General features: G+C 70.5%; 5 protein-coding genes across 5 annotated transcripts; 2 read left to right on the top strand and 3 right to left on the bottom strand.

Annotated features, from left to right (window-relative positions):
- Positions 1-582: 582 nt before the first annotated feature.
- AURANDRAFT_72081 (hypothetical protein) lies at positions 583-3,111 on the bottom strand (the record flags this gene model as incomplete). The annotated part of the gene is made up of 1 exon (XM_009041003.1): positions 583-3,111. The coding sequence occupies one exon, from the start codon at positions 3,109-3,111 to the stop codon at positions 583-585; it is 2,529 nt and encodes an 842-aa protein (XP_009039251.1).
- AURANDRAFT_29931 (hypothetical protein) lies at positions 3,015-5,932 on the top strand (the record flags this gene model as incomplete). The annotated part of the gene is made up of 2 exons (XM_009041051.1): positions 3,015-3,064; positions 4,753-5,932. Coding segments are annotated over 2 exons (1,230 nt in total), but the record flags the coding sequence as incomplete, so codon positions are not given.
- A 2,495-nt stretch (positions 5,933-8,427) lies between these two features.
- Positions 8,428-18,656, bottom strand: AURANDRAFT_65958 (hypothetical protein; the record flags this gene model as incomplete). The annotated part of the gene is made up of 2 exons (XM_009041002.1): positions 8,428-15,323; positions 15,377-18,656. 2 exons carry the CDS (start codon positions 18,654-18,656, stop codon positions 8,428-8,430), a joined length of 10,176 nt encoding a protein of 3,391 aa, XP_009039250.1.
- Positions 18,657-19,643: 987 nt separating this feature from the next.
- AURANDRAFT_65957 (hypothetical protein) lies at positions 19,644-21,590 on the bottom strand (the record flags this gene model as incomplete). Its single annotated transcript, XM_009041001.1, has 1 exon — positions 19,644-21,590. One exon carries the CDS (start codon positions 21,588-21,590, stop codon positions 19,644-19,646), a length of 1,947 nt encoding a protein of 648 aa, XP_009039249.1.
- Positions 21,591-21,939: 349 nt separating this feature from the next.
- On the top strand, positions 21,940-22,461 carry AURANDRAFT_13851 (hypothetical protein; the record flags this gene model as incomplete). Its single annotated transcript, XM_009041052.1, has 1 exon — positions 21,940-22,461. A coding segment is annotated over one exon (522 nt), but the record flags the coding sequence as incomplete, so codon positions are not given.
- Between the last annotated feature and the right edge of the window lie 294 nt (positions 22,462-22,755).

Raw genomic sequence — 22,755 nt, 5'->3', positions numbered from 1 at the left:
GACGCTCCCCATGGTGTCGTTTCCCAAGGCCTTCGAGGCGCTCATCGCGTGGACGTCGTTCTTGGAATTCAACGTCGTCCAGATTCTCCCAATCGCCTGTCTGCGCCCTTTCAATTTCTTCGACAAGCTGCTCGCGATGACGGTCCTCCCTATTGTCTTCTCGCTACTGATCTTTTTGTTTGGCGAGCTCGCCGTGATGTGCGCGACGGCCGACAATGCAAAATCGATTCGGAGCACATCGTTTGGCACCTTCCTCCTGCTCACATTCGTCGTGTTTACCAGCGTGTCCACGACGGTGTTGCGCTTCTACACCGCCACCAGGCCTCCGCCCTGCTCCTCCAGCTCCGCGGTCGAGGCATACCCCCGACCGCGTCCAGAGCATCCCATATGTATGTATCCCCTCCGAGTCGGGCCGGCGAACCGACCTAGCCGGCGGCGCGAGGCCGCCGACTAAGCGTCGCAGCGGAGGTTGGTCGTGGGGGTGGCGAGGGCGGCGCGGTCCGCGAGGCGCCCGGCCCCGGGCATGCATCCCCTCTGCCTTGTCGCCTCCTACTGGCATGACAATGTTCATAAGCTTCGCGCCTACTCGCTCCGCTCGGGGAACCAGGGCTTGACGCCGCTGCCGCGGTCGACGCAGTAGACCATCATGACGACGAAGTAGATCGGGCAGACGATCCAGCGGCCGATGAGGTCCGCCGCGGGCGTCGTCTCCTCGCCGTACTTCTTCGGGTTGCTGAGGCGCTGGAGGCTGGCGAAGGGGTTGATCTTGCCCATGAGCGAGTCGCGGCGCTTGCCGCCGTTGGGCCCGTGGTCGTGGTGGCCCGCGCCGTGGCCGTGGCCCTGGCCGCGGCCGTGGCCCGCGCCGGCGTCGTGGGGCGCGTACGCGTCCTGGCGCGGCGTCCGCTTCGCCGCGTGCGCGTCGACGGAGGGCAGCTCGGGGATGTCCGGCCCCGGCGGCGCGCCGCCGAGGGCGTGGACCTTGCCGTTGCCGTTCTGGTCGCGCGGCGTCATCCGCGGCGTCCTCCGCCCGGGCGTCCGCGGCGTCCGCATGAACGTCGGCGTCACCGCCCCGCCGAGCTGGTTCGCGAGCTTCGAGTAGCCCGTCATGCGCTTGACGATGTACTCCTGGAGCAGGTCCTGGCGGCCCTCGGAGTACTCGGACACGCTGAGGACGACGCAGATGAACTGGAAGAGGATGTTGATGAACATGAAGCCCTCGAGCCACGTCGGGTACGTCGTGTCCGGGAACTCGATGGTCTGGCGCAGGGCCAGCGTGCACAGGAGCGTCGTGATGCCCAGCTCCAGCGAGTCCGTCGCGCCGTCGACCCAGAACGCGAGGAAGCCGACCATGTTCAGGAGCGCCGCGGGGAAGATGAGGCGGATGTAGTGGCCGAAGGGCCGGTGCGAGAAGACGAACTTGAAGCGCACGACGGAGTGGCGCTCGTTCATGAAGCCGCCCTCGACCTCCGTCGTCGTCGCGTGGTACTCGATCTCGTAGTTGTCGTCGACGTCGGCGACGAGGAAGTCGCCGTGCGCCATGGCCTCGAAGACGCGCTGGCGCGTGCTCTCGAAGGTGATCTCGCACTTGTGCACGTCGAAGGGCAGCATGATGAGGTCCGAGTCGCAGAGGAGCTGCGTCCGGATCTGCGACTTCATGCGCGCGCGGCCGCTGCTCGACACCTCGACCGGCAGGTCCGTCAAATCCCGCGTGAAGTAGTTGTTGTCGATGTAGATCGCCGGCGTCCAGATGGACGCCCGCGGGTAGGACAACGTCTCGTTGAAGAGGTAGTCGTCCCAGGCGAGGCGCGGCTCGTCCCACTCGACCTCGACGATGCCCGTGATCTCGAAGAACGACGCGTCCGTCGGCGTCACCTCCGTGATGCGGACGCGCCGCAGGTTGATGCGCACGTCCACGGGCGAGCTCGGCGCCGTCTCCTTGGCGTACACCGGCAGGAGCTGGCGCACGATGAACGCGCCCATGTCGAAGACCTCGATCTGGATCGCCGTCGTGAGCACGCGCTTCTCGAGCGCGAGCTCGACGGCCTCGCCCGCGTCGACGATGTCCAGGAGCCGCTGCGTCGTGAAGTGGACGCCCCGGTCCTCGTCGACGACCTGGGCGTTCGTCACGGCGTAGATGTTGGGGAACTCGTCGTAGTCGTACTGGCCCTTCATGTACGACGACGCCGCGACGATGATCTCCGCGTTGCCGCCGGACCGGTAGTCCGCCGCGGCGTCGTAGACGGCCCGCACGTTGTTCACGTCGCCCGTCAGGACGATGGAGATGCCCGGGTAGGCCGTGAAGTAGGACGCCATGGCGTCGTAGGTGCCCTGGTACGCCGTGAGCGCGTCGAAGTCGGAGAACTCCGCGACGACGACGTGGCCGCGGTCGCCGCAGAGCGCGGCGACGCCGTCCTGGAAGCCGTCGCGCCGCAGCTGGTCGATGGCGATGAGCATGATCTCGTGGATGCGGTCCTCGGCGTTCGTCAGCCGGCAGAACTCGCGCGCGGCCTCGTACGCGCCCTGGTAGTCGTCGGGCACGAGCTTGTAGAGCCGCGGGTAGTCGCCGTACTTGGCGGGCCACCAGGGCTCCGCGAGCCCGTAGGCCGACGACGCGGGGTGGGCCCCGAAGGTCGCCACCGTCGGGTGCGCGTGGTCGCTGCCCGAGATCAGGATCGTCGCGACGCCCGCCTGCAGCAGCGGCGTCAGCAGGAACATGACCGGCGTGTAGATCATGAGCCACATGACCGTGACGGACTCCGGGTCCGCCGCGAACATGGCGGGGATGCCGAAGGTGAAGGCGGCGATGTCGCTGCCGACGTCGGGAATGACGACGAGGTGGTCGTACTTGAGCGTCTCCGTGTAGAGGTCGTACGCGCCGTAGCAGAACTCCTCGGGATTCGGGTTCCGCTCCTTCGAGCACAGGTTCCAGATGTAGGTGTTCATGACCAGGAACGTCGTCCGGTTCGTGAAGACGGGGTCCTCGACGTAGTAGGGGTTCCCCGCGAGCTCGCGGGCGTCGACGTGCTTCGGCCGGAGCTCGCGCGGCACGGCCTCGTCGCTTTTGGTGGCGCGGGCGCAGAGCGCGACGAGGAGCGCGGCGCGGCGCAGCATCGTTTTTTGGGGGTCGATGGACCGGTCGTCGTATGCGGCGCCGCGGGCCCAGCCCGACCCGCGCCTCAGTTCCGACACGACGCGCAGTTCCGCGGCGGCGGCTTGGCGGAGGAGCTGGGGAGTTACATGTATATCGAGATGAGGCTGTGCAACATCAGCCAAAAGTAGATCTTGGCTTTGCCCAGTTGGGAGCATGGCTCTTCCATTTTTGCGCCGCGCCGTCGCTCCTGCGCGGCGACCGCTGTCCTCGCTGTCGGCGCGGCCAGCATGTTTCGCAACACGACCGCTAGATCTTGGCTTTGCGAGCATGGCTCTTCCATTTTTGCGCCGCGCCGTCGCTCCTGCGCGGGCATGTTTCGCAACAACACGACCGCTCTCGACCGCGCCGCGCCTGCGCTGCGTCATGCTCAACGCCGCGCGCCTCGACTACGACGGCCGCATCGATCTCGCGAGGCTCGAGGCCGCCGCGGATGTGGAACGCTACGAGATCAGCGCGCCGGAGGAGGTCGCGGCGCGCGCCGCGGGCGCGGACGTCATCCTCAACAAGGAGATGCCCCTCGACGCGCCGCTGATCGCCGCGCTCCCGGCCTCGGTCAGGCTCGTCTGCGAGGCGGGCACGGGCTACAACAACGTCGACCTCGCGGCCTGCCACGCGCGCGGCATCGCCGTCTGCAACGTGCCGACCTACGCGACGGAGGCCATGGCCCACATGGCCGTGACCTTCGTCATGGCCCTGGCGTGCTCGCTGTGGCCGCAGAGCGCCGCGCTCGCGACGGGCGACCGGTCCTACATGGCGCAGTGCCACCTCGGCGCGCTGCCCCACTTCGAGCTCACGGGCAAGACCATCGGCCTGGTGGGCGGGCTGGGCACCATCGGGCTCCGGGTCGCCGCGATGGCGACGGCGCTGGGCCTCCGCGTCGTCGCGAGCGACCCCGCGGCGCCGCTCGGGCCCCGCGACGACGGCGTCGACGTCGTCACGCTCGACGACCTGCTGGCGCGATCGGACTTCGTGTCCGTGCACTGCCCGCTGAACGCGCGCACGACGGGCCTCGTCGGCGCGCGAGAGATCGCCAAGATGAAGCCGTCGGCGTACCTCGTCAACACGGCGCGCGGCGCCATCGTCGACCAGGCCGCGCTCGCCGACGCGCTGCGGGCCAAGGCCATCGCCGGCGCCGCGCTCGACGTCTTCGGCGAGGGCTCCGCGCCGCCGCCGCCGCTCCCGGACGCGTCGCCGCTCTGGGGCCTCGACAACATCATCCTGACGCCCCACATCGGCTGGCAGCGCCTCGAGGCGCGGCAGCGCGTCGTCGACATGTGCGCCGACAACATCCGCGGCTTCGCGAACGGCGAGCTCACGAACGTCGACGCGGCGACGGGGCTGCCGCGGCCGCGGACGTGAGTCAAGGTAAGCTCGTATCCACTTCAACATCCTGACCTGAGTAGACCATGCCCCTCCCCTGCGGAGAGATCTCCTGTGCCCCGCCGGGGGAAGCTATGACCTCAGGCGGGGGTAAGGGAGCGGCATGGTCTACTCATGCCAGTTCAACATCCTCCTCTGGACGTCGAAGGAATGGCCAGCCCCGGGATGCTTCTCGCCGCGCTCCTGCCCGGGCTCGCGTCGGCGGCGGCGGGCCTGGCCAGCCCCGGGATGCTTCTCGCCGCGCTCCTGCCCGGGCTCGCGTCGGCGGCGACGGGCCACAACGTGCTCGTCTTCCTCACGGACGACGTCGACGTCGCGAGCATGGAGGACCTCGAGGCCCTGGACCTCGTGCCGACCTACAGCCGCCTGCGCGCCGCGGGCACGACCTGGGACCGCGTCTTCGTGAACACGCCCGTCTGCTGCCCGAGCCGGGCCCAGTTCCTCACGGGCAAGTTCAGCCACAACACGGGCTTCGTGGCCAACTCCGTGGACACGGGCTGCAACTCCAAGGGCTGGCAGGCCGACGGCGAGACCGACTCCGTCGCGACGGTCGCATCCGCCGCGGGCTACGCGACGTTCTACGCGGGCAAGTACCTCAACATGTACGGCAACGGCAAGATGGGCGGGCCGGGCCACGTGCCCCCGGGCTGGGACGACTGGCACGGGCTCCTGGGGAACAGCGTCTTCTACGACTACGATTTGAGCGTCAACGGCGTCCGCGAGGCGCACGGCACGGCGCCGGAGGACTACCTGACGGACCTGGTCGCGCGCCGGGCCGTGAACTTCCTCGAGGCCGCGGCGGCGCCCTGGTTCGCGATCCTGGGGACGCCCGCGTCCCACGACCCCTTCGAGCCGCGGCCCGACCACTTCGGCGCGCTCGACGGCGCGTCGCGGCCGCGGACGCCGGCCTGGAACGCGTCCGCGGCCGACAAGCACGCCATCGTGCGCCGCCAGGGCTTCCTGAAGGCGCCCGTGGCCGACTACATCGACCGCACGTACCGGCGGCGCCTCGAGTGCCTCCTGTCCGTCGACGAGGCCATGAACGCGACGCTCGCCGCGGTCGCGGCCCGCGGCGAGGCGGACGCGACCTACACGATCTTCACGTCGGACCACGGCTGGCACCTCGGCGAGTTCGGCCTCAACTACGACAAGCGGCAGCTCTACGAGTTCGACACGCGCGTGCCCTTCGTCCTCGCGGGCCCCGGCGTCCAGGAGGGCGTCGTCCTGGCCCACGGCGGCGGCTTCGTCGACTTCCTGCCGACGCTCTACGACATGATCCACGGGTCGCCGCCGCCGGCCGGCGCCTACGACGGCCGGAGCCTGCTGCCCGCGGCGCGCGGCGACGCGGACCGCGACGGCCCGTGGCGCGACGACCTGCTCCTCGAGTACTGGGGCGAGGGCGACGACGCGAACACGCGCTTCCGCACGGGGCTGCTCGTCGTCGTCGTCGCCTGCGGCGCGTCGTTCCTCGTCGCCCTGGCCGCCGTGGCCGTCCACGCGACGGTCCGGCGCCGCGCGCGGACCGCGCCCGGCGGCGGCGACTACGCGTCGAGCCGCAAGACGTCGGAGGAGGAGGCGCTCGCCGCCGTGAGCCCCATCAACGCCGGCGACGACGGGTCGCCCGCGCGCGTGCAGCGGTCGCCGTCGGACGCGGAGACCGGGCCGCCCGCGCCGCGGCGGACGCCGCCGCCCGCGCGCCGCGCGGACGCGCTGATGGCCTTCGTCGGCGTCGCGGGGCTCGCGTGCGGCGTCGTGGCGGCCGTCGCGGGGTCGCGGCTGGCCAAGCGGCACACGTACCACGCCGACGCGGACCTCCACTACTACAAGGTCGGCGCGTTCATCAAGCCCTGGAAGCTCGGCACGGGCGTGCCCGGCGTGCTCGAGCGCCTCGGCGACGTCTGGCGCGTCGACGAGTGGGACAACACGTACCACTGCCTGCGGCACCTGCAGCCGGGCAACGAGTCCGTCTTCTGCGTCTTCGAGTGCTTCGACGAGCTCCACGAACCCAAGGCCTGCGCGGCGGGCACGCCGGAATCCGAGGGCGAGTACTACGATTTGGAGGCCGACCCCTACCAGCTCACGAACGCGTACGGCGCGCTCTCGGCCGGCGAGCTCGCGGCGAAGAAGGCGAGGCTCGAGGAGCTGTGGACCTGCCGGGGCGGCGTCGCGTGCGCGGGCCTGAATTAAATGCGACACACCAATTACATGCGAAACACGAGCAACCCCTCCCGGGCGCCGCGCTTCTGCCGCGCCGCGCGGTCGCGGTCGCCGCGCCCCGCGAGCGGCAGCGGCGGCGTCGCGTCGCGGTAGACGTCGTTGGAGAGGCGGAGCCGGCGCTTCCCGCCGCCGTCGTCGAAGGCCGCGGGCGCGCGGGTCAGCAGCGGCGCCGCGCGCGCGTCGCTCAGCTCGAGCGACCCGTCCGCCGCGTGGGCCCCGACGGGCTCGCGGTCCCAGAGGTTCGCCAGGAGCGACACGCGCCGCCCGCCCAGGGACACCTCGTCGTGGAACAGCGCGCCGAGCTCCGCGGGCACGCCGTGGAGCGCCGCGCCGTCGAAGGCGACGTGCTTGCCGACGGTCGGCGTCGCCAGCGCGGCGAACTGCGGGTCGAAGATCGCGAGCGGCGCGGACCCGGCGTCGGCGCGGAGGTACGTCGCCGTGCTCAGCGCCGGGCAGCGCATGACGCCGAGCCGCTCGTAGGCGACCTCGTCCTTGTCGTAGTGGAACAGGATCGACCCGCCGCCGTCGGAGCCGTCGCAGCCGCGCGTCTGCACCCACCACTCGACGCCGGCGACGTCTTGTAGCGAGAGCGCCTCGACGTGGAATCGCGCGAGCTCGAGCGCCAAGCGCTCGAGGCCGCAGCTGGGTTCGCCATCGATGGCGCGCCAGTAGGTGGCGCCGCGGCGCTTGGCGGCGAGCAGCTCCGCGTCGCGGGCGAGCACGCGTGCCGTTTCGGCATCGCAGGCGCCGTCGAAGGCGCAGACGGGGAGCGGCGTGCGCGACATCGTTCAAAGGCTAGGGACGGCGCATGCTAGCGCTGCGCGAACATTTTAGCGCTGCGTACTTGACTGGATTGATTGATGGGCCCATGCCCTGGCGCCATGCCCATTGATTAGGCCATTCCTCTCGATTTTTGACACAGGCTGCGACATCTCTCTGCAAGTGAAGTTTTTAAAAGAGAGAGCATGGCCGGGCCCACAGAGAACTACACGTCGCTCGGCGTCGAGGGCCTCGGCGACATCAGCGAAGACATCGCCATCGCGCCGGAGGCCACCGAGGACGACATCGACTACATCATCGGCGCCATCGCGCGCATGGAGACCGGCGAGGACATCGAGGACGGCGAGGAGCGCGAGATGCTCGACGAGGCGCCGGCGCCGAGCGCGCCCCGCAAGCTCGACGGCGCCCTCGGCGCCGCGCGCGGGCCGGCCGCCGCCGACGACCGGCTCTCCAAGCGCGACTTCCACGCGACGCGGAACGCGCGGAACGCGCTCGGCGAGCGGAACATGGAGCTCCTGCGCGCGGCCGTCGTCGCCGTCGGCGCCAAGAAGGCGAAGCGCCTGACGAAGCGCGTCATCGCGACGCAGCGCGGCGGCGGCATGAAGACCGCCGACGGGTCGCGGAAGCGGACCGCGGGCGGCGTCTTCTTCTTCCTCCTGCGCGAGTACATGGCGCCCGACGCCTACAAGGCGCTCATGAAGGCGGACAAGAAGCGCAAGGACCGCGAGCGCGACGCGCGCTTCGACGCGCAGCGGCGCAAGCGGCCCGCCGCGGGCGACGACGGCCCCCGGAAGCGGCGGGACTCGCGGGGCGACGACTCGTAAGACGCGCGCTCCGGTAGGCGGGAACGGAGGGGAAGGAGCGCGGCCGGTCGGGGCGGGGGGCGGCGGCGCGCGTCGCTAGGGCGTGGGCGCCGGCGGCGGCTTGGGCGACGCCGGCGCGGGCTTCGGCGGCTTGGGCGTCGTCGCCGAGGGCTTCTTGAACATCATGGGGTTGCTCGCCGCCGTGGGCGTCGCGATCTGCTCCGACGCGTCCTTGGAGAAGCCCGACGCGCCGTCCATGGCCGCGGAGCCGCGGTGCGCGACGGTCTTGCTCGACGACGAGAAGACGTTGGCGAAGCCCTTCTTCTTCTTGACGACCTTCGTCGCGGTCTTGGCGTCGTCCTTGGACGCCGCGGCGAGGTCCTTCTTGAGCGCGCGGTTCTCGTCCTGCATCTTCGCGAGGAGCGCCTTCATCTGGAGCTGCTCCTCGACGGACATGAGGTCCGCGTCCTGCACCTTCTCGGGCCGCGCCGCGCGCCGGTTGAAGTTGCCCTCGGCGAGCTCGATGTTCTTGTCGAAGGTCGACGCGCGCTCCTTGACCTGGACCCGGTTCTCGAGGCAGGGCGTGCACTTGAGGAACGGGAAGAGCTCGGAGACGATCTCGTGCCAGATGACCGCGCCGAAGTAGGCGAGCGAGACGGAGATGATGAAGAGCGTGAGGATCGTGATGGCCTCGCGGACGGACTTGTGCTTGCCGTCCTCGAGGTAGTCCGAGTCGAGCATGACGCCGAAGAGGCAGATGAGCACGGAGCAGGACAGGAGCAGGCCCTCGACCGTGTTGTACTCGAAGACGAACTTCGCGGAGACGTTCGTCACCTTGGGGTGGGCCTTGTAGCCGTCGAAGTTGATGATCTTCGTCCGCGCCTTGCGCGCGGCCTGGTCCTTGTAGTTCGGGCTCGCCTTCTCCTCCTCCTCGAGGCGCTTCAGCCGCTCGTCCTCGAGGCGGAGCACGTCCGTGCCGAGCGCGGGCGACGAGTAGGGCAGGTGCCGCATCTGGAGCACGAGCGAGGAGAAGAGGATGAGCAGCAGCGTCGCGAGCTGGAACGACGCCGACGAGTGGAACATGATCGTCGTGATCGCGAGGCACATCTTCCGGAGCACGACGACGACGATCCAGTAGGGCATGTCGGGCTTGAAGCGGTAGTAGAGCAGCCCCAGCTTCGCGCGCGTCTTCGCGACGGTCGCGAGGTAGGGGCTCAGGCCCTCCTCGTGGCCGCCCTTGTGCATGTAGCGCAGCAGCTGGTCGTCGTAGATGAGGCTCCGCGTCTCCTTCGACTTGAGGAGCCAGAAGAGCAGCAGGGGGTAGCCGAAGATGTAGACGAAGATGAACCCGATGGCCACGGGGTAGAGCCGCGCCTGCGTCTCGCCCTCGGTCCAGCAGAGCTCGGACGGGTCGCTCATGAGGTACTCCTCCTCCGTGCGCGCGCCGTCGGGGTTCTCCACGCGCGCGCAGTTGAGCACGTCGAGCGTGTTCTCCGCGATGTAGAGGTAGACGAAGTAGAACCCGTACAGCAGGGCCGACGTGAGCTGGCCCCGCAGGCGCGCGAGCTTCTTCTTCATCTCGCGGCGGTTGTGCGCGTTCGCGCAGACCTGGTACGTGTAGACGACGAGGAAGACGAGGTAGCACGCCGCCGCCAGGATCAGCGGCGCGAACTCGACGGCGAGCCAGGACTGCTCGTAGCTCATGGCGAGCGAGCACTCCGGCGGGAAGATGTCCAAGAAATCGAGGTTGATCACCGCCAGGTTCCGGTAGAAGTCGCGGAGCACCCGCGGCCACGCGATCTCCGTGCCCGCGAAGACGCTCAGCACCTGCAGGTAGTCCACGCCGATGGCCAGCACGGCGATCTCGACCCGGCGCTTCTTCAGCAGGTACGCCAGGCCGCCCGCGCCCGCGGCGCCGACGACGAGGAGCGCGATGAGCCAGGCCTGCGACGTCGGGCACTCGACGCACTCGCCGTAGGCCCGGTAGTAGAGCATCTCCTCCGTCTTCGCGTCGTTCCAGCACTCCGGATTCTTCGAGCCGTCGGCGTTGCGGCTCCGCGAGACGTCGCAGCACTTCGAGCACTTCGTCTGCGTGTAGCCCTCGGCGCACTCGTTCGCGCCGACGCACGCGTCCGCGGGCGAGCACGGCGAGAAGTCGTAGCAGTAGAAGGGCCGGTGCTCGCGGAAGGCGTCGCAGGAGACGTCGTACTCCCCCGCGTCGCCCAGGTCCAGGCGGTAGTAGCCGGACTCGGCGTAGGGCTCGATGGGGTAGACGGTCGTCCACGCGTCGCACATGGACCCGAGCGGGCACTCGAGGCAGTACTCGTCCTCGCGCGTCAGCACGGTGCAGTTCTTCACGTTGCCGTCGGGCAGGTGGACGACGGCGCAGGCCCGCGCGTCGTCCTCGACGCACTCCTCGTGGCACGACCCGTCGGCCTCGACGTAGACCTGGTCCGCGACCTGGCCGTAGTGGTCGTTCGCGCAGGAGAAGGAGATCATCGCCTCCGACTCGGCGTAGTAGACGGACTGGCCCGCGGCCGTGATGTTGACGTCCTTGACGCCGACGGTGAGCCGCGGCGTCGCGCAGTAGAGGTACGCGTTGCCGCCGTCGGTCTGCCACGCGGGGAGCGTCGTCGCGCCGACGACGACGGGCCCGCACTCGAGGCCGCCGATGACGATGGAGACGTTGCCCGCGGCGTCGTCGGTCTCGCCGAAGTTGTGGCCGTTGATGTTGAGCACGGACCCGGACGCGTCGGGCGCGTTCGGGTACACGGACGTGACGCACGGCGGGTCGTAGGCGAAGGCCGCCGCCGCGCTCGCCGTGCCGCCGGCCTCGACGACGACGTCGAGGTCCCTGCCGCTCCCGGCGGGGAGCACGAACTTGACGAGCGCGTGCGTCGAGTGGCCCGCGTCGTGCGACACGAGCTCCGCGTCCACGGGCGCGCCGTCGAAGACGATCGTCGGGAGCGACAGCCCGAAGTTGGCGCCGTAGAGCACGACCTCCGCGCCGCCCCGCGTGCGGAGGTCGCAGCCGTCGAGCGTCGCGCCCTTGCAGGCCGCCGTCCGGTCGCAGGACGCGTCGACGCAGACCTCCTCGGTCTCGCCCTCGGGCACGTAGCAGCCCGCGAAGGGGCGCAGGAGGGACCCGTCGAAGGCCTCGACGGCGACGTAGTAGATCTTCGGCGGCGAGAACGTGAAGGTCACGGCCTCGCCGCTGGCGACGCAGCTGTCCGGGTCGTCGACGGATCCGCACGCCGCGACGACGACGGTCATCGGGCCCGACGCCTCGCCCTCGGGCGACAGGAGCTCGATGGCGTCCGTCGCGTAGGACGACACGACGAGGCTCCCGTCCGCCGTCGAGAAGAGCGTCGCGCCGTCGATCTGAAAGGACACGACGTAGTCGCTGCCGACGCCGAGGTGCGACCCCGCGATCGTCATGGCGACGCCGCCCTCGGTCGCGGCCTCGTCGGGCGACGACGACGCGACGACGGGCGCCGCGTAGGCGTAGGGTTCGATGGCGACCTGGCCGGCGACGTCGATCGTGAGGTCGTTGCGGCCCTGGCCCGCGCCGACGCTCAGCACGATGGTCGAGTGGTCGTGGCTGACCACGGACGTCGCGACGGCGCGGTCCGCGTCGAGCGGCAGGGAGACGACGGGGTCGAGCCCGAAGTCGGAGCCCGTGATCGTGATCAGCCCGCCCGCGTTCGTGAGGCTGAGGCTCGGCGGGTCCACGGAGGCGACGACCGGCGGGTTGTAGCCGACGCCGACGGACGCGGCCTGGTCCGCGGCTTCGACGACCAGCGACAGCCCCGCGCCCTCGCCCGGCGGCGCCGTCACCACAACGGTCGTGTGGCTCCAGGAGACGACGGCGCACGCGACGCCGCCGAGGCTCACGGCGTCCTCGGCGGGGCCGAAGTTGTCGCCCGCGAGCGCGAGCTCGTCGCCGCCCGCGGTGCCGACGAGCGTCGCGGAGACGCTGTCGATGGACGGCGGCAGGTAGTTGATGTAGAGCGCGTCGGCGGACGTGTTGCCGACGTAGGACGGGTAGCCGCCGGAGAAGACGGTGATGATCTCGCGCGCGCCCGCGGATTCGGGCACCTTGAACGTGAGGCTCCGGCACGTGTCGTCGATGTCGAGCGTCGTCAGGACGTCGTCGACCTCCTCCAGGTCGCCGACGATCTCGGCCTGGACGCCGAAGCGCTGGTCGCCGTTGCCGTCGAGCACCTCCTCGGCCCCGACCCAGACCTCCATCGAGCCCGAGAAGTGGTAGCCCGCGACGGTGACGAACCGCTGGTCGCCGTCGGCCGTCGTGCCCGTCGTGCGGTAGCCGTCGGCGTCCGGCTTGAAGCGGGAGTCCTCCGTGACCAGGCGCGGCGAGCGGATCTCGAAGCTCATCTCGTCGGACGCCTTGGCGCCGAGCTCCACGTAGAGCACGCCCGTGACGCCCCCGAGGTAGAGCAGGACGATGCGATTGTGGCCGTACTCGCTGATCTGCGCCGCGGGGATCTTCGCGCCGTTGACGTAGACGCTCCCCAGGTTCGCGCTGGCCCCGAAGTTGTGGCCGAGAATCTCGCACTTGACCGTGCCGAACGTGTCGCCGTCCGCCGTCGACAGCGACGTGATGACGGGGCCGTCGTACTCGTAGCTCACCTCGCCGCTCGACAGCACGATGGACGGGTGCTCCGTCGAGCCCACGCGCACGGAAACCGCGCACGTGTGGACGGCGTCGCCCATGGGCGGCGCGACGAGCGCGACGCACTCGAGGCCGTCGCCGCACGCGTACGTGTAGCCCGAGCTCCCCGGCGTCGCGCGCGTGAGCTCCGCGCCGTCGAGGGCGACGACGGCGCCGTCGACGAGCACCTCTAAATACGACATGTAGTAGTCCAGGCCGAGGTTGGTGCCGTTGATGACGAGGAGCGCGCCGCCGGCCGTCTCCGCGGCCGCGGGCGCGATGGCGAAGATCTCCGGCGCCGCGTAGCTCAACACGCCGCCGGGCTCGGACGCTTGGTCCGCGACGACCACCGTGAAGGAAAGCTCCTCGCCGATGCCCGGCGACGTCAGGCACTCGAGCGCGCCGTCGCCGAGGAGCGTGCAGTTGCGCGCGGCGTACTCCGCGCCGCTCGGCCCGTAACTGACGCCCTCGACCTTGTCCTGCTCCGCGCCAAAGTTCGCACCCAGAATCCGCACGACCTCGCCGCCGCCGACGGCCGCGACGGCCGCGACGCTCTCGTTGCCGACGATCACGATCGCGTCAACGGACGGCGGCTGCGTCTTCGTCGACGGCGTCGTCGAGTGCTGGCCGTCGATGATGACCTTCCACTGGTGGTTCATGCCCACGGCCGCCGTCGTGTTGCACTCCAGCGCCTCGTGGTCCAACGCGACGACGCAGCCGCAGCCCGGCGCGCCGTAGGCGCCGTCGACGTCGCAGGTCTGGTACTCGTAGCCGCTGGGCCCGAACGTGACCGCGTCGATCTTGGAGTCGTCGGCGCCGAAGTTGCCGCCGTGCACGACGATCTTCTCGCCGCCCGCCGTGAGGAAGCCGTCGCGGTCCGGGTCGCTCGAGTAGAAGTTCTCGTAGAAGGTGATGTACGGCGTGCCGTAGCCGACGCCCGCGTCGAAGACGACGGACTCCTGGCCCCAGAGCGTGAACTTGAGCGCGTGGCCGGAGCCCGTGCCCGGGCCCGTCGTGCAGGCCGCGCGCTCGTGCTTCACCGTGACGGAGCAGGTGCCCGAGTAGAGGTCCGCGTCGGGCAAAGGGCCGTAGGTGAACGACGACTCCATCCACGTCAAGCCAAAGTTGTCGCCGTGGACGTAGATCGTCGCGCCGCCCGCCGTCGACGAAATCGTGAGCGCGCCGCTCACGCCCGTGACCGTCGGCGGGGCGTATTTCGTGAGCACGGTAGAAGCGTCGCTCGTCAGGCCCGCGCGCGTCGCGCGCCAGTGATAGTCGACGCCGCCGCGCTCCGGGAGGACGCACGTGATCTCCGTGTGGTCCACGGTGATGGCGCAGTCCTCGAGGTCGACCCATCCGTCGCCGTCGCCCTGGTTCGCGTGCATGTCGACGGACACGGACGCGAGGTCGTCGGCGGCGCCGAAGTTCGCGCCCGCGACGACCATGGTCGTGCCGCCGATCGTGGGCAGCATGGTGATGGCCGTGCCGTCGGCCGTCGCGATGCCCGAGATGCTCGGCGCCGCGTAGGACACGGTGGCGTCGTGCAAGTCCTCCGTTCGGTACGTGTACGCCGCGTTCGCGCCCGGCGACCCGACGAGCACGACCCAGTAGCCCGCGGTGCCGTAGCCCGCGCCCGTCACGCACGTGAGCTCGCCCCCGTCCGACGACGACACGTCGACGGACGCGCAGGCCCAGGACGAGCCCAGGTCGTCGGCGTCCGCGGCGTAGAACACGCGGACCGTGTCCGCGAGCCACGCCCCGCAGAGCGCGTCGTCGGCCGGCGCGCTCGCGCAGGTCGCGGACGTTTCGACGCACGCGCCGCCGCAGGGCTTCTCTCCTTCTCCGCAGTAGCCGTCGCACCGCGGGCCGAACTCGGAGCCGCCGAGCGCGACGGCCTCGCCGCCGGCCGTCGCGAGGTCCGCGGTCGTCGTCACGGAGGCCAGCGTCGGCCCCGCGTAGGACGTCGTGAACGCGCCCGTCGCCGTCCACGTCGTCGCGCCGGGCGCCGCGATGGTCACGGTCCAGGAGTGGAGCGCGCCGACGCCCTCGTCCGTGGAGCACGTGATCTCCGTGCCCGGCGTCGTCACGGAGCAGCCGTAGGCGTAGTAGGTCGCGCCGTCGGCGCCGTTGCCGTAGGTCATGGTCACGTCGACGCCCGCGGCGTCGCCGTAGGGCCCGAGGTTCGCGCCCGTGATGACGACGGCCTCGCCGCCGACCACCGAGAGCGTCGACGGCGACGCGGCCGTCATGGCGATGTCGTTGACGTCGTTGACGGTCACGAGCACCGTCAGGTCGCGGAGTACTGCTCCGTCGTGTACGCCTCCGTCGCCTCGATGGTCAGCGTGTAGCTCGTCGCCGTCTCGAAATCCAGACCGGCGTCGGCGACGACGTAGAGGATGTTGTTCGCGGCGCTGAAGAGGCCCGCGTCGTCGCCGGCCGTGATCACGTAGTCCAGGTAGTCGTTCTCGATGTCCGACGCGCCCAGCTCGCCGATGATGGCGAAGCCGCCGTTCTCGTCGACGGCGCCCAAGTCCAGCGTCGCGTCGCCGACGGCGAACGTGGGCTCGTGGTTCTCGTTCGTGCAGAGCTCGCAGTCCGTGCACTCGTGGCAGCCGCCGCTGGCGCACCAGAGGCCTTCGCCGCAGCCCAGGCAGTCGTCCTCGGAGTCGTGCGCGGACGCCGCGGTGCCCTCGTCCGCGAGGGACGTCTGCGCCGGGCAGTGCGCGCACGTCGCCGCGGCGCCGAGGCTGTAGGTGCCCGCGTAGCACACGTTGCAGTCGCTGTTGCCCACGCCGCTCGCGAAGGTGCCAGCGGCGCAGTCGTCGCACGCCGTCGACCCGGCGTCCTCGCTGAACTTGCCCGCGTCGCAGCTCAGGCAGTCGGCGCTCTCGTCGTGGTTCGACGCGTCGGTGCCGGCGTCGTCGTTGTACTTGCCCGCCGCGCAGGGCAGGCAGGCGCCCTGCTGGGCCTCGACGACGTAGGACCCCGCGGCGCAGACCTCGCACGCGCTGTTGCCCTCGCCCGCCGCGAACGTGCCCGCGTCGCAGGCCGCGCACGACGACGCGCCGGCGCCGCTGTAGGTGCCCTCGGGGCACGACGAGCAATCGTTGGCGTTGTCGTGGAGCAGCTCGTCCAGGAGCGTCTCGTCCCATAGGAAGGTGCCCTCCGCGCACGCGGCGCACGACCCGGACGCCGACGACGCGCTGTAGCGGCCCGCGTCGCAGACGACGCAGTCGTTGCCCGTGTCGTGGGCCTCGAGCGTCGCGCCGTCGTCCGCGAGGAAGCGGCCCGCGGCGCAGGAGGAGCAGGACGAGCTCCCGGAGATGGCGTACTTGCCCGCCTCGCAGATCGTGTAGCTCGAGGAGCCCGTGCCGCAGTACGCGCCCGCGGGGCACTCCGTGCAGGTCTCCTGGCCGCCCGGCGAGTAGGTGCCGGCGTCGCAGGAGATGCAGTAGGCGTTGGACGTCGACGGGTAGGTCCCCGCGGCGCAGGGCTCGCACGACGTGATGCCGCCCGAGCACGCGTCCGCGTCGTCGCCGTCGCAGTCCGCGTCGCTGTAGTAGCCGTCCGGGCACGAGATGCAGTCCTCGGCGTTCGCGCCCGAGTACTTGCCCGCGGGGCACGCCGTGGCGCCGTCGGCCTGCGTCGGGCAGAAGAAGCCCTCGGGGCAGTCGTAGCACGTCGTGGCCCCGAAGGCCGACTGGTAGCGGCCGGCCTCGCACTCCGTGCAGAGCACCGTCTCCGTGGCCGGGGCGTAGGTGCCCGGCTCGCAGAGCGTGCAGGCGCAGCTCCCGGCGGCCATGGCGTACTTGCCGACCTCGCAGACCGTGCACGCCGTCAGCCCGTTCGACGGCGCGTACGTGCCCGTCGGGCAGCTGTAGCAGTAGGTCTGGGCCGTGTAGGGCTGGTAGGTGCCCGGCTCGCACTCCGGGCACGACGCGCAGCTCGTGCAGCCGCTGTCGCAGGAGTACTCGTAGTACGCGCCGGACCAGTGCTGCACGTCGCACTCCTCGTTGCAGCTCGCGCACTCGTAGCCGCTGCCGTAGGTGCCGACGGCGCAGGCGTTGCCCACGCGCCAGGTCGTCGTCTGGAGCGCGCGGCGCCGCGCGAGCGCGACGTCGCCGCCCGCGGCGGAGGTCACCGTCGCCGCGCCGGTGACCGCGCCGGACGCGGCGAGCGTCACGCGGAGGCCCGTCGCGCCGTCGCGCGACGCGTCGACGACGCCCGACTCGGCGACGCAGTCGAGCACCTGGGGCAGGGCGCCCCGCGGCGCCGCCAGGCCGACCTCGACGGAGCCGTCGTCGACGGCGAACGTCGCGGACAGCGCCGTCGCGGCCCTGGCCGCGCACGCGCGCAGCTTCGCGAGCGGCCCGCTCGCCGCGGGCGCCGCCGCCGCCACGGCGGCGAAGAAGTCGTCGGCGGCGGCGCCGCGGGACGCGCCGTCGACGGCGACGTCGGCCAGCGCGCCGCGCTCGACGGCGACGCGCGGGGACCCGTCGCGGTCCGCGGCGACGGAGACGGCGCCCGCGCCGTCGAGCGCGGCCGCGAACGCGGCGGCCGCGGCGCAGGCCGCCTCGTCGTCGAACGCGGCGAAGGCGCCGAAGACCGCGCGGAGGCCCGCGCAGCCGCCGGCGGGCGCGCGCCGCGTCGCCAGGGACACGACGGCGGCCTCGAGCGCGTCGCCCGCGCCGACGGTGAGCGTCGCGGGCGCCGCGAGCGCGTCGAGCCCCGCCCAGCCCTGGGCCCGCGCGGCGCGGCGCCAGGCGTCGGCGACGTCGTCGTCGCCGATGGCGAATTCGGCGAGGCCGTCGCTGCGCGCCGCGGCGTCCGCGTCCTCGAGCGCGACGTCCGGCGGGAACACGCCGGCGTCCGCCATGGCGACGAGCGCGTCCCGGGCGCCGGCGGCGCGCAGGGCGGCGCCGTAGCCCGCCTCCTCGTCGACGTCGCCGCAGGCCGGCCGCGCGCCGGCGCGCTGGAGCGTGAGGTGCACGGACTCGCCGCCCACCGCGCGCGCCGAGTGCACGGTCCGCGGCGGGATCGCGAGCGCGTCGCCGGGCCCGAGCGTGAGCGTCTCGCAGGCGCGGCCGGCCATCTCGACGTCGTCGTAGGACGCGCACCGGTCGAGCTTCGCCTCGGCGTCTTCGAAGGGGCTCCGCGGCGGCTCCGCGCAGACGAGCCACGCCTTGGTCCCCGAGAGCTGCACGACGAGGATCTCCGACGGGTCCGTGTGGTTCCTGAGCGCCGCGCCGCCGGGCCCGCTCCAGTAGACGTGCACGCTGTCGCCGCGGTCCAGGGCCCACCCGAGGCCGTCGCCGCCGAGGGCCGCGGCGACCGCGGCGCCGGGCGCCGCGAGCTTCTCGAGGCGCAGCACGGCGCTCGCGTCGCCCGCGGCGACGGCGGCGGCGACGTCGGCGTAGGACCCGAGCGCCGCCTGCGCCCCGCGCTCCGAGCTCAGGTGCACCAGGGGCTCGGCCCAGGCCGCGTCGCCCAGCGCGGCGACGAGCGCGTCGAGCCGGAACGACGACGCCGGCAGCAGCCCCTCGACCTTCGCCACGGCGCCGGCGTGGAGCAGCCCGTCGACGTAGGACTCGTTCCACGACGCCGCGCCGCGGGCCGCGGCCAGGAGGCTCGCGAGGACGACGCCGCGCATCATGGCTGCAGAACGTCGAAGGGCAGCCTCTCTCGACGCTGGAAACCACTCAATCTCGTCTGGGCATGATCTATGATATATCTGGGGAGCCGACCTTCCAATCTTCAAGGTTTAAGCGCGCCGTTGACCATGCGCCGGCGACCTCTCGCATCTGGAAGCGTGATTGCCAATCTCCCTGTGCCACGGTTAAATACGCCGAATCGTCGCAAATAGGGGCCGAAAGGGGAAAAAAAAAAAAAAAAAACGAGCAACACTCGGGATTCCAACGTGGTCACCCACCGTAGTACTAACCAAGCTCGATCCGGCTTAACTTCGCTGAGCTGACGGGAAGCGGTGCTCTCCGAATGATATGGTCGCTCGTGTTACGTTCACAGGCAAAACTGTTTATAAACACAGCAAACAAGCACAAGCGGTTCGGATCGGGCAGCCTCTCATTCCCGGATTGTCAGGAAGCATGAGGCTGCCCGCAGAGAACCTAACGCATCGTCGCGAACCAACGCAATCAAAGACCGGTGCTGCCCAGCGCGCTCCAGCAGCCAGCCGCCAGCCCCGTCTACCATGCTCGACCAGCCCTTTACGATGCTCCGCAACAGCCACTTCTACCGCCGCGAGCACGCCCTCTTCGACCTCGACCTCCCCAGCCCGCACCCGCGCAAACCGTCTCCCAAAAAGGGCGCGATCATCAAGGGCTTCGTCGACCTCGACGAGGGCCCCTACTACGAACAGATCGTCGACGACATCCGCTCGCTGTTCGCGAACGCGCCGATCCTCGCGGCCGTCGGCCTGCCGACGAGATGGACGATCTCGCGCGGCGCCGACGAGCGGGAGGTCATCCTCGCGCTCGACGACGAGCCGAACGGCGACATCACTGCTCTGCTCCAGACGTTCCTCCACGACTGGGAGTGCGGCGTGCGGCGCGCGCGCAAGGTCGGCGCGGCGCGCTGGCGGCTCCGCCTCGAGAGCGCGCGATGAGTAAGATCCGACGACGCGTTACCTCCGCGCGTGGCCGCCGCCGCCCGTGCGCGCCGAGGAGTCCTGGAACGCGAAGGTCGCGGCGTCGGCGATGGCCGCGTCGCAGTGGTCCCAGGAGAAGTCGGCGAAGACGTAGTTCAGCTCCGCGGACGCCGGGTCGAAGACGTCCAGCAGGTCCCGGTTCGTGTAGAGGTCCGTCGCGTTGTCGGCGTCGCGGAAGCCGGAGAAGGGCAGCGTGTCGTCGAGGGAGTGGCCGCGGCACGTCGCGTCGGGCCAGGCGAGGTCGAGGTCCCCCGAGAGGCGCATGTAGGCCAGGAGCCGGTCGAAGAGCGGGTGGATGGGCCAGAAGAGGGGGTCGTTGGCCGACGCCGCGGTGGACATGGCGCCGAACTTGCCCGGCGAGCACGAGAAGAACGCGAGGAAGTGGAGGAACTCCTTGTTGTCGTCGTTGTTCAGGCCCTTGATGGAGTAGTCGCAGGAGCCGTCGGCCTTGGTCTGGACGTCGAAGTACTTCTTGTAGACGTAGGGCGACGCGAACGACGAGCAGTCCGACGGGTCGGCGAAGTAGATGATGCCCGTCTCGTTGAAGAAGCGCTTCGACGCGTCGACGCCGAGCGTCGCCGCCTCGACGGTGCCGTTGGGCCCCGGCTTCGGCGACAGGGCCGGGCAGGAGCAGTGGCACGTCTCCCACGAGTCCTCGGCCGCGTCGCACTTCAGGGGGCACTTCATCGCCTTGGCGCCGTAGACGTGCTGCCAGATGTTGATGGCCCGCGTGCCGATGCCCGTGAGCATCTCCTCCCAGGACGGGTGGTTCGCCACGAGGTCGCCGAGCGCGTAGGGGCAGCCGAAGAAGCCGCCGATCACCGTGTGCATGTTGCCGTGCATGACGTCCTCCGCGCACGTGTGCAGGTCCGTGAGGGACGTCGTCGTCAGGCACTGGGAGAACTCGGAGCAGCCCGGCAACGCGACGTCCGTTTTCAGGCCGCAGAGCTCGTGCGCGCGCGTGACGAGCGCGCTCGGGTCCTCGTTCCGCTCGTCGGTCACGCGGCAGTAGGCGTTGTGGACGTCGAAGTCGCAGTCGCTGGGCACGGACACGTTCGCGAAGCGCCCCTCGAGGGTCCGCTGCGCGTTCTTGGGCATGAGCGGCCCGAACCAGTCGAGCTGGAAGAGCTGCGACTCCGTCCAGTTCGCGCCGAGGAACTCCGCGTCGAGCGTAAAGTCCCAGTAGGGCGTGAGGACGCCCGGGTCCACGAGCTGCATGGCGCGGTCGACCTCGTAGGTGAAGGCCGTGTGGGCCGTGAGGAAGCTCAGGCCCCCGTGGAAGGGGCTGCACCCGGTGCCGTGCACGTGCTTGATCGTCGTGCTGTGGAGGTTCACGAAGTGTTCGCCGTACCTGGCGCGGCCCTCCTCCAGGGGCAGCTTCGCGACGACCTCGAAGGCGTCGAAGTAGGCCGACCGCTCCCGGTCCGTCAGCGCGCGGATCTCCCGTCGCACGTACTTGCAGTGCACGTCGTCCTCCGCGGTCCGCCCGCTCGGCGACTCCGCGAGCGCGACGGCGTAGCGCCGGCCCGGCGCCGTGAAGTTGAAGGCGAAGGTCGCGCCGGCGCCGGACGCGACCAGCGCGCCGTCCAGGCGCACGGTCCACGCGTACGTCGCGCCCCCGACGGCGTCCTCCGCGGTCAGGCGGGACGCGCGGTGCGGCTCGCCGACGTGGGCGAAGGGGTAGAGCGCCAGCGACGCCGGCGCCGCGTCGCCGTATTCCGGGTTCGCGACGCGGAACCGGAGAGGCGTCTCGGCGAAGGCGTCCCCCGCGATGAGGCGCCGCACGCCGCCGGCCCCGGCGACGGCGGCGACGGAGAGTCCTACCGCCAAGGCCAGCGCCGCGACGCGCCGCGCCGGCTCGGCGGCTTCCGCTTCGTCCGGTCGCGACATGAGCGAGCTGCGCTCCTCCGACGCGGCGCCCATCGTGGCGGGGCTGCGTGCTCGATTATCAGCGGCACCTTTGGCCAGGGTCATCAGATGTTTCCCCAATGGTGCCGGACCCACATCTCATTTTGAGCGGGAGAGCAGCATGGTGCGTCGTGCCTCCTCTCGCGTGCACGAAATTCGCCGCGCCCACCCATTTTTTCCCGCGCAGGCGCCGAAGCGCAAGTCCACGAGCAAGGCGAGCGGCGCCGCGTCGAAGAAGTCGAAGGCGGCGACGAGCGCGAGCTCGAAAAAGGCGAGCAGTCCGCGCGGGTCGAAGAAGAAGGCCGGGGGCACGGCGCTGGCCTTCGCGACCTACGCGGACCCCGACGAGGGCTACGTGACCTTCGAGGGCCTCGGCAAGCTCGGCGAGGACCTGGGCATCGACGCGAGCAGCGACACGAAGCTCCTCGTGCTCTGCTGGCGCCTCGGCGCCGAGAAGCCGGGCTGCGTGTCCGAGGAGGAGTGGGCCAAGCTCGGCAGCGAGCCGAGCCTGCCGACCTGCGACAAGCCCGTGACCCTCGAGACGCTCAAGGCGGGCTGGTCCACGCTCGACCCGGCGTTCCTCGAGAACTCGGACTTCCGGCCGTTCTTCAAGTTCTGCTTCGAGTTCAACCGCGAGGGCACGAAGAAGTTCCTCGAGCGCGACACGGCGCTGGCCCTGCTGCCCATCTGCATCGAGGACCGGTCCAAGCACACGAAGACCTTCCTCGAGTTCCTCGAGACGAAGCCCGAGGACTTCAAAATCAACCGCGACCAGTGGTGCTCCTTCCTCGACTTCTCCCTCAACGTCGGCCCGGCGCCGGACTTCCTCGGCTGGGACGCCGACGAGTCCTCCTGGCCCATCCTCCTCGACGAGTTCGTCGAGTTCGCCATGGCGAAGAAGTAGCCGTCCGTGTGTCCATCCCGCCGCCGCCCCCCCCCCCGATCGCACCAGTCTATAACGCCCCTTCGAGGAGCCGTGGGACTTTACGTGTCTGGTCAGGGCCACGAGTCACCATCGTTCTCGATTCCGCAATCTATGTTGAACATCGGTTGAGGTCAAACATCGGCTTCGGAGCTCGAAATCTAGAAGCAATGGCTCGAGCTTTTCGACCCATCTTCAGCGCCGGCAACGCGCCGCCGCTGCGTGGTCTCGCGGCTCGGCGCAGCTTCAGCGCCGGCG

Source organism: Aureococcus anophagefferens (genome assembly GCF_000186865.1).
Source record: "Aureococcus anophagefferens unplaced genomic scaffold AURANscaffold_18, whole genome shotgun sequence".
In the NCBI taxonomy this organism is placed as follows: Eukaryota; class Pelagophyceae; order Pelagomonadales; family Pelagomonadaceae; genus Aureococcus; species Aureococcus anophagefferens.
Note: the sequence above shows the minus strand (reverse complement) of the source record. Positions and strands in the feature narration are given on the sequence as shown.